At 46.2% G+C, this 14,250-nt stretch overlaps 1 protein-coding gene across 1 annotated transcript in view; it reads right to left on the bottom strand.

Annotated features, from left to right (window-relative positions):
• nrg1 (neuregulin 1) overlaps window positions 1–11,533 on the bottom strand; it is a 29,269-nt gene extending 17,736 nt beyond the window's left edge. The window contains exon 1 of the mRNA XM_080756612.1: window positions 10,078–11,533. Coding sequence (XP_080612738.1) covers window positions 10,078–10,864 — 787 coding nt within the window. The 5' untranslated portion in view covers window positions 10,865–11,533. The remainder of the gene's footprint in view (window positions 1–10,077) is intronic.
• Between the last annotated feature and the right edge of the window lie 2,717 nt (window positions 11,534–14,250).

The raw sequence follows: 14,250 nt of genomic DNA, 5'->3' as shown, positions 1-14,250 counted from the left end.
CAACTGGATAAGAGGCATGTTAAGGTTTTTAAGGAGTGTAGGGAACAACTTTTGTAATTAGATTAGATTGGACAACTATTTCAAGGTCAGAAAGAAACAGGAGTAACCAGGTACTCACAGGAGATAAAAAGGTGACTATAAAAGGTGCTCACACAGATCAAATGGGATCAAGCCATAGAAAAAACGGGTCAAATTTCCAAACATTAAGATTTCATTTCATGGATTCAGAAATGGTGCCAATGGCACTAGTCCGACAGCCCTCCCCACTGCTATTGCTCCAACAGTCTCTCACCCTACCCTAACATTGTCTGATTATTGGGATGTGAAATATCGTGACAGGTGGCCTGGGAGTCCGCCTTGGGCAAGCAGTAGTTATGGATTAAAGAGCAACCCAGGCAGATGGGGCTCGTTAACCTGGGCTAGCAGCTCATCAAAGTGAACTTCAAATCTCCACAGCCTGTGGCTACAACCCACCCATGGGAGAGGCTTCTGGAGTCAGCCCCGAGGAAAGAAGGAGCCGGAGTCCCTAAGGCGAGCCCATATACGACAACGACCTGGCAACTCCTTTGACGGCACTGGAACCAAAATACAATTTAGTCAGATAAATCAATTGTAGATTTAGACGACTAAAATATTATGATATTTACTATATCATCCATAACTATATACCCAGACTGTATCCCCAAAGGGATGTTGGCATAATGGGATGTGCATGGGACTAATGGGCAGCCCTTTCAGAAACAGGCTGTTCCAAAGGCTAAAAGCTGCTACTCTGTGTATTTTATTTACAGTCTTTGGAACAGGTCAGAGAGAGTCAGGATCTATATGGGCTCTGCTGGCAAGAATCTTCACAAGAATATTAAAAATGAATTCTAAAACAAAGACAAAAGAAGACAAAAATAAAGTAACAATAAAAGTAAATAAACTAACATCAAGGTCAAGCTCCAAATTTAGACGGGGAAGACAGATGCAGACACTATTAATCCAGAACGATTTACAGTAGGCAAGAACAACACACTGTTAACTAAGAACCTATAATGTTTGCTGGGTGTTTGCTGTGAAAACATGTAGGAACCACTGGTTTAAACATTAGGAAGCAAGCCCAAATAAGCAACTACTGTACACTTTAGAAACAAGCCCAAATAAGCAACTACTCTTCCGAAACAAGCCCAAAAAAACCACAACCAGCTAATACCAATATACAAGCGGATTTACAGAAAAAACAATTAAGCCAAAAGTCGCTTATAATAAGCATTAAGCAGACAAGGCAACACTGGCTGTGACAACTGAATAGGAAGTGTGAAGGAAGTGAAGCAAACATTCACTTCCTGTGTTTTTCTCCCAGTAAGCACCTTATTGGGAAGCACCGGATCGGCCGACCCAGCCTGGTGAAGACCTGCACTCCAAAGAGAGCACTTATTTTATAGTTCTGTATTTAATTCTCTCTAATTTGAATTAACAAAACAATAGTGTTAAACCAAACGCTGAGGAGCAAAGCCATCCTGACTTTTATCTTTTCGTAATTGTCACTTTGTGTCCAGCACTAGCATGTGCGCAACCCACTTTAAAAAAAAGAAATAGCCCTAATTACAAAAGGCTTGATCCCGAGGCTCTATAGTCCTCCCGCTGGGGGCTCCTCACTGGCAGGTGAGTCATATAGGATACAACAGCAGTGACAACACACACATGTGTGTGAGCGGAATCATTTGGCACAATGACTACATGTAAGAGTAAAGGGGGCCAAAAAGCAACACAGACCAACATCAAGGGGGTTGATGGGGAAAATGTTTTAACCTTAAACCCTCTGGTCTTACTGTACACACAGTACACTCAAGACACTTCCCCCAGACCCCCACTGCCACCCTTAGATCTCCATATATGGAGCTGACCTGACATTCCATATGTTGATCTGACCTCATCAAACCCTGTAAACTTAAGACATGCTCCATATTTATATGGCCAGCGCACGCTTCTCTCCCTCAGGTGTCTTACTGGTTGGAGTACAATAAGATGACAGGAAATTGGGGGAGAGAGATGACATGCAGCAAAGGCCGTTGGGATAGCATGCCACTTGGACACAGGCTCTGGTTCTGTTTTGTTGCAACACCCGAAACACCCTCTGTTAATCAAAAGACTAAGACTAAATCAGAATTTGCTGTCAAAATTAACACATTTTTAGGGACAATGTGTTGGGTGCATTGACACTTAATTATAAAAACAATGAAAGAATCTTAAAATGTATAAACAATTAAAAACAATTAAGGTCGCAATCAAGGTCACGGTAATAATTGAGAAGGCATGAATATGTTTTGTGTTAAAAAGGTCAAATGCCAAGGTCAATTCAATATGATATTGTATAGTCGGGTGGAAATGGAATATTAACAAATGCAAATCAGTTGATTTGTATAGATGACATGACAATCAATCAATCAATTAGCAAATGGGGGGCAGATGCTAGAAAGGCAAACAGCGTTTATATGTAGGGTATAGATGGCTCTATTCTATATTTGTTTTGAACAAATCAATAAATCAATCAATGAAACAATCAATCAATAAATCAATCAATCAATCAATCAATCAATATAAATCACACCTGTGTGAAGTGAGGGGCGCTCTTATCATCATACATCATCTCCTTCCGGCCAATCACAATTTGCATCCTCACCTTTGTCTTCAACGTTTGTGTTTATAAAATGTTTGTGTTTACACAAATACTCGGAACTGGCCATTCGTTCTCAATGGCTTTCCATGTTTGTATTAGGACAATGTTTGTGTTTACACAAACCCTCAAAGCTGGACATAGCGCCCCTCAAAAAACAGCCATTTCCCCATCACTGTGGAGGATTTATCAAGAACAGCACACCCAACACACAAAAATCACACGCGTGTGAAGTGAGGGGCGCTCATACATAAACATCATCATACATCATCTCATTCTGGCCAATCACAATTTGCATCCTCACTTTTCCGTCTTCACTTTTCTGTATGCAAATAATTATAATATTTTTTTAGAATATGCATACACACATATACTGTATACATTTATACAATCTCAGAGTTCACATAATGCAGGACTTTGCAGTGTAGGCTAGTCTACAAAAAACCTATTTAGTACCATTATGTACAGACAAGAGGTTCCTTGAAAAGCAAACAAACATTATATATAACCTGATCCAGTGCTCTGTTTTGATCAATGGATGAAGGTATACAGTCCACAGAATCTGGTCTTCATGTTGCAACATTAAAAGCTTTTACCGTTATTACAAAATCGCTAACAAACCATCATATCACCTGGGAGCTGACCTCTAAAGCCCTATACCCTTGAAAGGTTTTATTTTTGAAGGGTGTTAGCCCCTCCTATGTCCAGCTTTGAGGGTGTGTGTAAACACAAGCATTGTCCTAACAAACATTAAAGGCCATTGATAATGGCAAATTTTGGAAACACTTGATATTGAATTTAAATTAAAGGCTCAGACCTCAAAACAACAGCGACAACCAAACAACCAAAATAAACATTTAGAAAATTAGCCTTAAAGTCGGACTGTTTTTGGTCACGATTCAGTCTGAAATGGAAGCCTGTATGTTTCTGAACCAATCAAAGCGCCCCATCCCTTCAGGCTACGGGACATTAGTAGCTCTGACGCACACGGGTGCAATGATTGAGATTCTGTTTGTTTACAAGTGAGAGAGAGACGGCCAGCTAAGCATGTTTGCTACTACGTAGCTTATTTCTAACCCATAATGTTTTCAGATATATATTTTAGCGTGCTGATTACTTTCAAAATTAGCATTACACTGTCTGGATGTGATCTTGAATGAGATTAAAAACGGAGTAGCTCTGAAGTGTGTTTGAATGAACGTGCAGCTGTGGGAATCAAACGATGAATGAAATCAAGATTTATATTAAAGAAAGTCGATCTATGTGATCACACAGCATGTTTTAATGGATTTAATGGACTTTTTATGTAAAAATATATTACATAAATATATAGTCGTGGCATCTATTGCTCTAAAAGTGTGAAAAATGGTTGGAATAACGTGTTCCTTCCACGCGCTACGTCCAACCAGGGAAACTCCCCCTGTCAGGTGTAAAGGAGCGACTTGGACACTCATGCATGAAGGAAGCATGAGTTCAAGTCCGTTGCTCTCCCCAGGTTGGTGGAGGGTGTGTAGAGCCCAGGATCACATTAGATAATTGACACAGGGGTGAAAAATGGGTTACAAAATCGTGGGATAAAAATGATATATATAAAATAATCACACCCGTGTGAAGTGAGTGGTGCAACTCCGTGTGTGGGTGTTCCAGACCAACAGGAACGCACCCAGGGTGCCGGCCCGATTCCGGCCAGCCGCCCCGCGTCCGAAAAGGTTGAGAAATGACAGAGTTACCATGTGGGGTTCCCTCTACTGTACTGTAATGTACTGTCACTGTACTGTACTGGCACACCTGAAATCACCATATATACAGTTAATATGTGCGTGTGTGTTAGGTTGCGCACAGGTGGTGAAAAACAACTATGGTGTTTTCGTGCTCAGACGCATCCACCCAGCCACCTAGCCACCCACCCACACACTTAGCTCCGTAAGCGGTTTGTAAGACAGACATTATTATGATATATAGGCACCACGGACAGCAACGCCAGTATTCAATCAAACCGCAGTCTACAGACTCTACACACCATTTATCACCACGGACAGCACCATGATGGATTACATGGTTATCACCACGGACAGCACCATGGATTACATGGTTAGCACCACGGACAGCACCATGGATTACATGGTTAGCACCACGGACAGCACCATGGATTACATGGTTAGCACCATGGACAGCACCATGATGGATTACATGGTTAGCACCACGGACAGCACCATGGTCTACTCTACACATGGTTAGCATCACGGACAGCACCATGGATTACATGGTTAGCACCACGGACAGCACCATGATGGATTACATGGTTAGCACCACGGACAGCACCATAGTCTACTCTACACATGGTTAGCACCACGTACAGCACCATAGTCTACTCTACACCATGGTCAGCACCACGGACAGCACCATAGTCTACACAGTCTACACCATGGTCAGCACCACGGACAGCACCATAGTCTACTCTACACCATGGTCAGCACCACGGACAGCACCATAGTCTACTCTACACCATGGTCAGCACCACGGACAGCACCATAGTCTACACAGTCTACACCATGGTCAGCACCACGGACAGCACCATAGTCTACACAGTCTACACCATGGTCAGCACCACGGACAGCACCATAGTCGACACAGTCTACACCATGGTCAGCACCACGGACAGCATCATAGTCTACTCTACACATGGTCAGCACCATGGACAGCACCATGGCCTACACACCATGGTCAGCACCATGGTCTACTCTACACCATGGTTAGCACCATGGACAGCACCATGGTCTACTCTACACCATGGTTAGCACCATGGATTACATGGTTAGCACCATGGTCTACTCTACACCATGGTCAGCACCACGTACAGCACCATGGTCTACACCATACATGCCATGGGCAACTGGTGGCCCCACCTTCACTTAATTATTTTACTGCAAAGTATAAATATATTTGTACACCCCAGCTATGGGACGTTATCAGCCAGGTACATTGGGACGTCATCCAAAGAGGTCCCCCTCCATTTTAGTGGATGAGATAAAAAATCTTAAAACGTGAATAACTCTTGATCTAAATCAATGGTTCCAATTCTAACCAAAGATTATGTTTTTGACGGCCCATCGCAAATCGTTGGGCGTCCTGATTTAATGGTCCTAAATACCCTGGACGTTCGGGGTGTTAACGTTGATCCGGTTGCTATGCAACGCCTCCGTCACCACCAGCTATGGGACGTTACAACTCCTCTCCATTTACCTCGGTTCAAAGCAGGATTTTCAAACCTCCATAACTCGGAATCTACGAGCGCTGACTGGTGATCGTCAGCCATCCAAAGTCCGGATGACATTTTTTACTTTGTCTCGTAATCGCTCCCGACATGTAAACGTTTCTGGCAACAGGTAAACAGTGTGTGCTAATGCTAATGATAGCAAATAGTTGCAGTGAGTGTGTGCATGAGGCTACAGCGGGGAGGAAACCGATTCTCTTAAAGTGGAAGTAGGTTAACTACATTTATGCTACCAGCTAGCAGCAATATACTATACAAATACCAATATATTATTCAGATCATTAAGTTAACATAAGTATAATTAAATGCATTTGAAATAAAATAAAAATTGCAAAAAAGAATCCAGGACTACAATTCAAATATAGCAAAAATAGAAGTTCTACAAGATCAAAACGCACCCCACTGCGACACATTTAGAGTTTGTAGAAATACAATTTTTGCTACTTTTTTGTGACATAGAATGACTGGTTTCTGCAATGCAATGCAATGTGGCCCTCTGGAGTAAGTGTGGAAAAGATGGTGGCCCTCTGGAGTGAGTGTGGAAAAGATGGTGGCCCTCTGGAGTGAGTGTGGAAAAGATGGTGGCCCTCTGGAGTGAGTGTGGAATATATGGTGGCCCTCTGGAGTGAGTGTAGAATAGATGGTGGCCCTCTGGAGTGAGTGTGGAAATCATCATAAAAGTTGCCCACCCCTGGTCTACACCACAGTCAGCACTACGGACAGCACCATGGTCAGCAGCTTCATGCAAGCCCACAGAAACTCAACCATAATTAACGTAATCTAATTACCTTCAGGTGCATTAACCGATGTCAAAATGGCCATTGTAAACAGGGTCAGGGTATGAAAGACGACTGAGTCTAATCACACTTTATATGAATCACTTGTGCTTGGCACCACGGCCAAATATACAGCTTAAATCCCACTCCAGACAAAGACAGGCTATCAGTACAAATAGAAATATCCTGTCCTAAAATATGTATATCCCAATACTGTTCCCTTGGACGAGAATACAGGGCCACAGCTGGCAGCAGTTTAGCACATCTTTTCTTGAGTTATCAGTTGAAAGTGACACCCCATAATATGCCAATGAGGACCTGACAGCCACCAATCTCTCTCTCTCTCTCTCTCTCTCTGACATCAGTTATCTAATCTCCATTCAAGGGAGATGATTATCAATGTACAGTCTTCCTGCATTTTAGCATGTTACCTTTATCATATATTGTGGTACAGTCTGTATTCTGTCTATTGGCTTAATAGCCTAATTGACCTTTTAATGCATTTACGCAATGTTTTTAATTAAATAAAGATTGTCATTAGGTGAGGCTCAAAATAGCAATGATGCTTAAAGATTGTCATTAGGTGAGGCTCAAAATAGCAATGATGCTTCAGCACATAATATTAAAGATATACGTCTGGGATTAAGAGTTTGCAATGACATAAGAAAACGTCCCTCATCTGCTATTACCTTCATTTAGTGTTTAACATGACCTTGGCAATTTAACCTGCAGGCCGGGGTCATTTCCATGCTGGCTATGTTTCTTCGACAGACATACAAAATGAGTCGACAATAATATTACCAGAAATACATAAAGAGCTAGCCCTGAATGACCATAACAGGTCTGTAACTGAGAGAGTGTTCAAATGGAACCAAATGGACCCATAAGGGTCCATTTGGTTCAATTTGTACACTCTCACAGTTTTAGGGGTCCTTGCAAATATAACATTTGAGAACCACTAGTACTAGGACTTCTAATATGTCACTGTGTCATAGTAAATACGTGTCATATTATTATTATGAAAATCTGGAGACTGACATTTAAAATTCGCCACAGACAAGACTTTGCCACAGACACATTTGTCCGTGTACGTACATGTTGATGACCCCTGTCTACTGGCCTTACATTATGCCCTGGAAACACATCAGGTTAATCCATTTTAGACATGATCAACCAAATTGGTATGAAATGCGGGTCTCTCTATGCATATCAAACTGGGGGCGCTTGAAATGAAAAAGGTTGATAATCTGATCATCACCTCTTCAAGGGCAATATAGGCTGGAAGATGGAACGTTAACCCAAGCGGATACAATGGAGCAGAGGTTCTCAACTTGGCATTCGGAGACCCGCAGGGATCCTCGAGGGGGTTCCTGTAGGTCCCCATGCAGCGAAATGACTGATATTTTGGAACCAAATGAACCCTTGAGGCTCTGTAACTCCAAACATGCACATTTGTACACGTGCAGAGTTACATTAACACTGAAGGATCGCCTGTCCCGGAGCTGAAAAAGCTAAATGATCAAAGTGGGGGTCCTTGAAATAAATGGTTCAGAATCACGTACTGCCCATGGACGGGGCTCTTGTATAACCACTATGTCATTAATTGTAAAGGTGGACCACAGACAGACAGACAGACTGGCTGAGTGGGATTGTCTTTCTCTGTGGGCCCATGCAGTCAGCGATGCGTGTGTGTGTGTGTGTGTGTTTGTGTGCGTGGGGGGGGGGGAGGGGGGGGATCAATTAGCTTTCAGCTGCAGACTGACCTTGAAATGGAGCCTGGGCTAGAGAGGAAGTCCACCAGTGCAACCGCAGCTTTCACTTTTAGTAAAGCCATGCATCACGTATTGATTTTGATATCATATTCTGGAAGACGGCATGTTGGAGGAGGCCTCACTTCTGCTCCTGTTTTAGCTGCCTTCCTCTCACTGACACGCCGATAAAACAAAAGATACATTTAGTTCAACTATTATTAAAGACAGCGCCGTCTCTCCGATAAGGTGCTCTTAATTGTTCTGTTCCTTTGGCTCTTTGATACGGTGGCTTGAATTATTCATAATGATCAGTTTTGCCAGAAATGACTCATGTAAATGTCTCCATGCCATGGTGGTGCCACCCACGGCGTCGCCGGGGGTGACTTTGAAATGATGTTGCGGTTTCTTGGCCGGCTTAAAGGGGAACGTCCAACACTGCTGATCTATAGAACGATCTAGAAACCTGTAACAGAGGGCATCCGGTCTATTCCGGGCCACTTTTCATACATTTCCTATGAGACACGTTGCGGTCCAGACACATGGAGCCTGGCTGGCGGTCTACGGACATGAAGGGCAATGTCACGACCAACACCCAAGGGTGGCATTTAGGCTACAAACCATGCAGGAAGTAGGGAGTTGTAGGGTTTGACCTCAGTTACACTGGGGTCCGGTGCAGCAGCATTTCAGAGACACATAGTGACTGTTAATGGAATATTAACCCTCTACAACAAACATCTAGACATCTATAACAATTCTTCTTATTGTAAATTAACTAATGCATATGGATGTTTAACAATAATTTTACTCTTTAAAGCGTAATATGAAACCAAATGGACCATTTGGTTTCATTTTACACGTAGTTAAAGATCTACGGTAATTTGGTTACCAACTCTCCATCATTTAGCTCGGGACCACCTGGAATCCCTTCAAGGACCACTAGTGGTCCCCTGGACCATGGTTGAAAACCACTGACTTAAATCCTCCATTCTTAATCAAGATGGTCCTGAGTTGCAACTTCACTTTTTGTTATCTCTACACCAACTAGCTGATCTTAACAAGCTCACAATGCGCTGTGCTGTGACACAGTGAGCGTGTAGATCTGCTATGTTTTGTGCATGGGGCTGGGCTAACGTACCCCCACAGAATATGGATGCTGGGGTTCAAGTGGTTAATGGAACATGAACCCTAGTAAAACAAGTATACCAAGAGGTCATATTGGAAAAAACATTACAGTGCCCCTTTAAGTAAAAAATCTCCGGAGGCTTAGTCATAGAGGCGTTGTGTGAAATACTTTACAAGTCACAACACGTGTGTTGTGTTATATCTCCCTCAGCGTTTACAGTCTAAGCACATCCGCACAACCACCTTTTTTAAACAATACCTGTAAGCTCAACACAGCCTTCACCTCAGAACTATTTCACTGGCAGAGTTCCCCCACAAAGCTCATCTTTCCCACTTAAGCCCCGGCACCCATATTCTGTGGAGAACATTAGCCAAAAATGGGCTGTTTTTGTCAAAGAGATTTGGTGTACTGTAGATGGGGAAGAAAAGGTGCTCCAAGCAACAGTCCGGTGTCTGAAGGCTTTAAGTGGTTAATTGAAATGGTTGAGTACTTACATATTGTATTGACGACTATGTCGTTAGTTTCCTCAGTAGTCTGGGGGTAGTAGGGGGTCCGCTTAGGGGGAGGGGCGACCTTCCCAGACTGCGTGGCCGGGTTAGTCAGCACGGGGGACGGGGTCATGACCTCTGTGGCATGGATTAACGGACCACCACCAGCACCACCGCCGGCGGGGGAAGCAGAGGTGTTGTGAAAAGCCACGGCGCCACCAAGCCCGTGCGTGGGGTCGGCTAGGATGACAATGGGGTCCTGTCCCATGCGCTTGGGGTCCGAGTGGGTGGGCGGGTCGTACTCGAAGATCTTGTCCACGAACACCCACTTGAGGCCGGCGGTGCAGAGCGCCAGGCTGAGCAGGCAGGCCACAATGGGCAGGATGCACAGCTTCTCCGAGCGCAGGCAGCCGCTCGCCGGCGCCATCTCCACACACACACAGCACGTCGTGGCGGCGGCCGCCCCGGCCCAGCAGCACGCCATGCCCAGCGGCCCCGCCGGCGCTCTATCGGCCTCATCGTCGTCATCGTCTCCGCAGTCCTCTTCCTCTGCGAGTCCGACGCCGTCTGTCCCCCCTGGGGGGGCATGCCGCTTCTCCTCGGGGCTCTCGCTGCCGTAGAAGGACTCTGCGTCTCCCTCCTCCTCCGAGGAGGGCGGAGGCGGCTTCGGCGCTTCCGTCTCTTCCTCGGGGGAGCGTCCGTAGTGGAAGTCGAGGCCCAGGCTGGGGTAGGGGGACGGCGGCGACGAGGGGGGCGTCGACACTGCAGAGGAGTCCTCTAGTCCCTGAGTCATCCTTCTGCTTTCTCGTCAGAGGAGGAGGAAGGGGGGGACGGTTGGGGAGGAGGGAAGGGGGGTCGGAGGAAGGTGGAGGGGGGGGGTTTGGGGTGAGGGTAAGGGGGGAGGCGGATCTATAGAAGTGTTTCCGAGTACTTTAATTTAAGGCATCGCAACGAATCGTCCCGGGGTCCGGCTGGCTGCTGCTCGCAGGGCGTCACGTACTACTGTTACTAGTGGCGCTGCATGCGGTCTCCATCTTTCAGGTCGTCAGCGGCATGGTGGACTCAGCGTGGAGGCAGCAGCGCTGGCTGGCAGAGCATGGAGCGCTGCACTGCAGTGGCAGCATGCAGCAGCCACATGCTGGACGGGATGCGGCATGCGGCTGCCTCTCTCCTCTCCTCTTCCTTCCGACGCGCACAGCAGGCACCTACCCTTCACCGAAGGGACATTTCCAGCTGCGCTGAAGGACAAAGTGAGGCGGATACTACCGTTGCACTTCACCTCTCTCGCTCACACACTCTCACCACACACTCTCTCTCTCTCTCTCTCTCTCTCACGCACACACCCCTCCTAAGGACGATCATTTGCTTCCTCTCTCAATCTGTCTTACCCTCGCTTATTCATGACTCATGCTCTCTCTCTCTCTCTCTCTCTCTCTCTCTGTCCGCATGCAGTCTGTATCTGTCTGGCTTGCTCTCCGGTCTCGACTCTCGACACAAAGCACAAAGCTAAGCAAGTCCCCACTTGATCCAATTAGAGTGGAATGGCAAGCCAATCACCGGCGAGCAGGCTGCCTGTGCCCCCCCCCACCCCCCACCCTTCCCCCGCTTGTTCTCTCTCTCTCTCTCTCTCTCTCTCCATTGATCATGCTGAAAAGGGTGTGTGTGTTTTTTTTGTCAGGGGAGGACAGCTAGGAAAGCAGACATACGATCCGTCCCTGGGGGCCCGCAGCCATTGTCTCAGATGCATACCCCCCCCGTGTGCTGCGCGGATGTTGACCATGATGATGATGATGATGATGTGAACACATACCATATTATATAGCAGTGGTTCCGGCAGAAATCGTTAATCATAATCATAATACAGCATTAATATTAAAAAGTGGTAGCAATAAATAAGGGTACACCACGTACCCATTGATCCGACGTGGAACCGGCCCATGGGTGGTGTCCTGGATGCTTCCCAAATATCACAAGGGCCCTGATCCAGGAAGGATAGGAAACCAGGGTTCTATAGGACACAATTATCAGGATCAGTGCATGGAACTTAAAACGCATCAAAGACACATGAAACTCAATATCGTGCACGCGCACACGCACACGCACAAGCCTGCTTGCTCTCTGCTCAGCCTGCGCAGACTCGCGACGGCATTGTCCATCTTTCTAGTATTCCGTGGGTTTTTAGTCACGTATACATACACAAGGCAGAGGAAGCCCACATCTTGTGGTGTTCATGACATGGCCTGCCTGCAGGTTCTTGCAGGCAGTGGAGCAGTCTTTGTTACCCCCGCATGTTGTCATATTCCACTCTCTTATCTGTTTGACTCCAGCAACTGCTGGAATGTGGGCAGTTTGAGTTGAGGACAAGCTACAAGTTAGAAGTCGTTATTTCACAACATACTAATATTAAACATTAACCAATAACTGCATCCTCCGTGACACTCTGTCAGGGGCGCCGCTGGCGTTCCCTGGCCAGACGGCGGCGCCGCTCATCGGCAGTCTCCTCCGTGAGAGCGTGGAGGTCGCACTGCTGGGGCAGATCGGCGAGTGCACGCATCCGCTTGAGTTACGGCAGAGTGCTGTCCCTTTGGCATGCGATCAACTTGGACCGAAGAATGCAAAAACAAGTATGGCCAGGGTTCATTGGCCATGGATGTCACGATGTGTGACCATATACTGCATGGAGACGTGATGTCACGATGCGTGACCATATATGGAGACGTGGGTGACTAGACGTGATGTCACGATGCTTGACCATATAGAGTGGGCTGACGGACTGACTGACATACCGACTGACGGACGGACTGACGGGAAATGCAAGTTTTCATAGTAAATAGTTTTCATCGCAATTAATGAGCTAGTTCAGGCAGGCAACTCGTGAGCGCCTACCTGATCAGGTGACTAGTCTCATGCACTCTTTACCTGATCAGAGCGGCTATTTAAACTTATCTGCCTACCTGCTCTTTCCTGGCTTCTCTCCCGCTTGTAGATTGTGTGCTGCTGCTGTCTCCCTGCCTCACTCGCTGCTGCTCATGAAGTTTTTGCAAATCCCAGCGCCTCCCCAGCATCCACCTGTATACAGGCTTTGTTTCTAGATCCCCTGGGGTCTTATTCATTCCCTGTAATTTTACTTGGCTTAAAATGTAACAAAAATGTTAATGTTACAGGGAATGAATAGGGACAGAGCCCTGACGCCATGCTTCATATATCTATGCTCAATAAATATATATTCTAAATTTCACTCTAAGAGAGAGACTGAATTACTTGCGCAAGTACTGTAATTGGCTGCGTATGTCGGTGGCATCGCTCAGCCAATCAGGGACCAAGAACAGCGACTGCCTGGGTATGTATGTCGGTACATTCCACCAGCCAATGAGAAACCACTGTTCTCGATGACGTAACTAAAGTATGTTTCAAAATTGGTATAAGGTCAATACCGGGTATGTATCGGCTGGGTATGTGTGTGTCAGTGACTCCACCGGGCAATGAGGGACCACTGACCACTGGGTATGTGTGTGTCAGTGACTCCACCGGGCAATGAGGGACCACTGACCACTGGGTATGTGTGTGTCAGTGACTCCACCGGGCAATGAGGGACCACTGACCACTGGGTATGTGTGTGTCAGTGACTCTACCGGGCAATGAGGGACCACTGACCACTGGGTATGTGTGTGTCGGTGTACTCCACTGGGCAATGAGGGACCACTGACCACTGGGTATGTGTGTGTCAGTGACTCTACCGGGCAATGAGGGACCACTGACCATGTGTGTGTCATTGACTCTACCGGGCAATGAGGGACCACTGACCACTGGGTATGTGTGTGTCGGTGACTCCACCGGGCAATGAGGGACCACTGACCACTGGGTATGTGTGTGTCAGTGTACTCCACTGGGCAATGAGGGACCACTGACCACTGGGTATGTGTGTGTCAGTGACTCTACCGGGCAATGAGGGACCACTGACCACTGGGTATGTGTGTCCGTTACTTAACAAGATAGCTGTCTATAAGCACCAGACAACTCTCTTATCATTTTAATTTGAATGGGCTCCTCATAATATGAATATAATCAAATTATTTCATTGCATTGTAGTGACTCGTGGTTGAGGAGCCCTGAGTCCCTTGGCCTGAAACTGAGTAAAGACAGAGTCGAATTAAGGTTGAGACCGAGACGAGACAGAGA

Source organism: Protomyctophum bolini (genome assembly GCF_963924005.1).
Source record: "Protomyctophum bolini genome assembly, chromosome: 22".
Classification (NCBI taxonomy): Eukaryota; Metazoa; Chordata; class Actinopteri; order Myctophiformes; family Myctophidae; genus Protomyctophum; species Protomyctophum bolini.
Note: the sequence above shows the minus strand (reverse complement) of the source record. Positions and strands in the feature narration are given on the sequence as shown.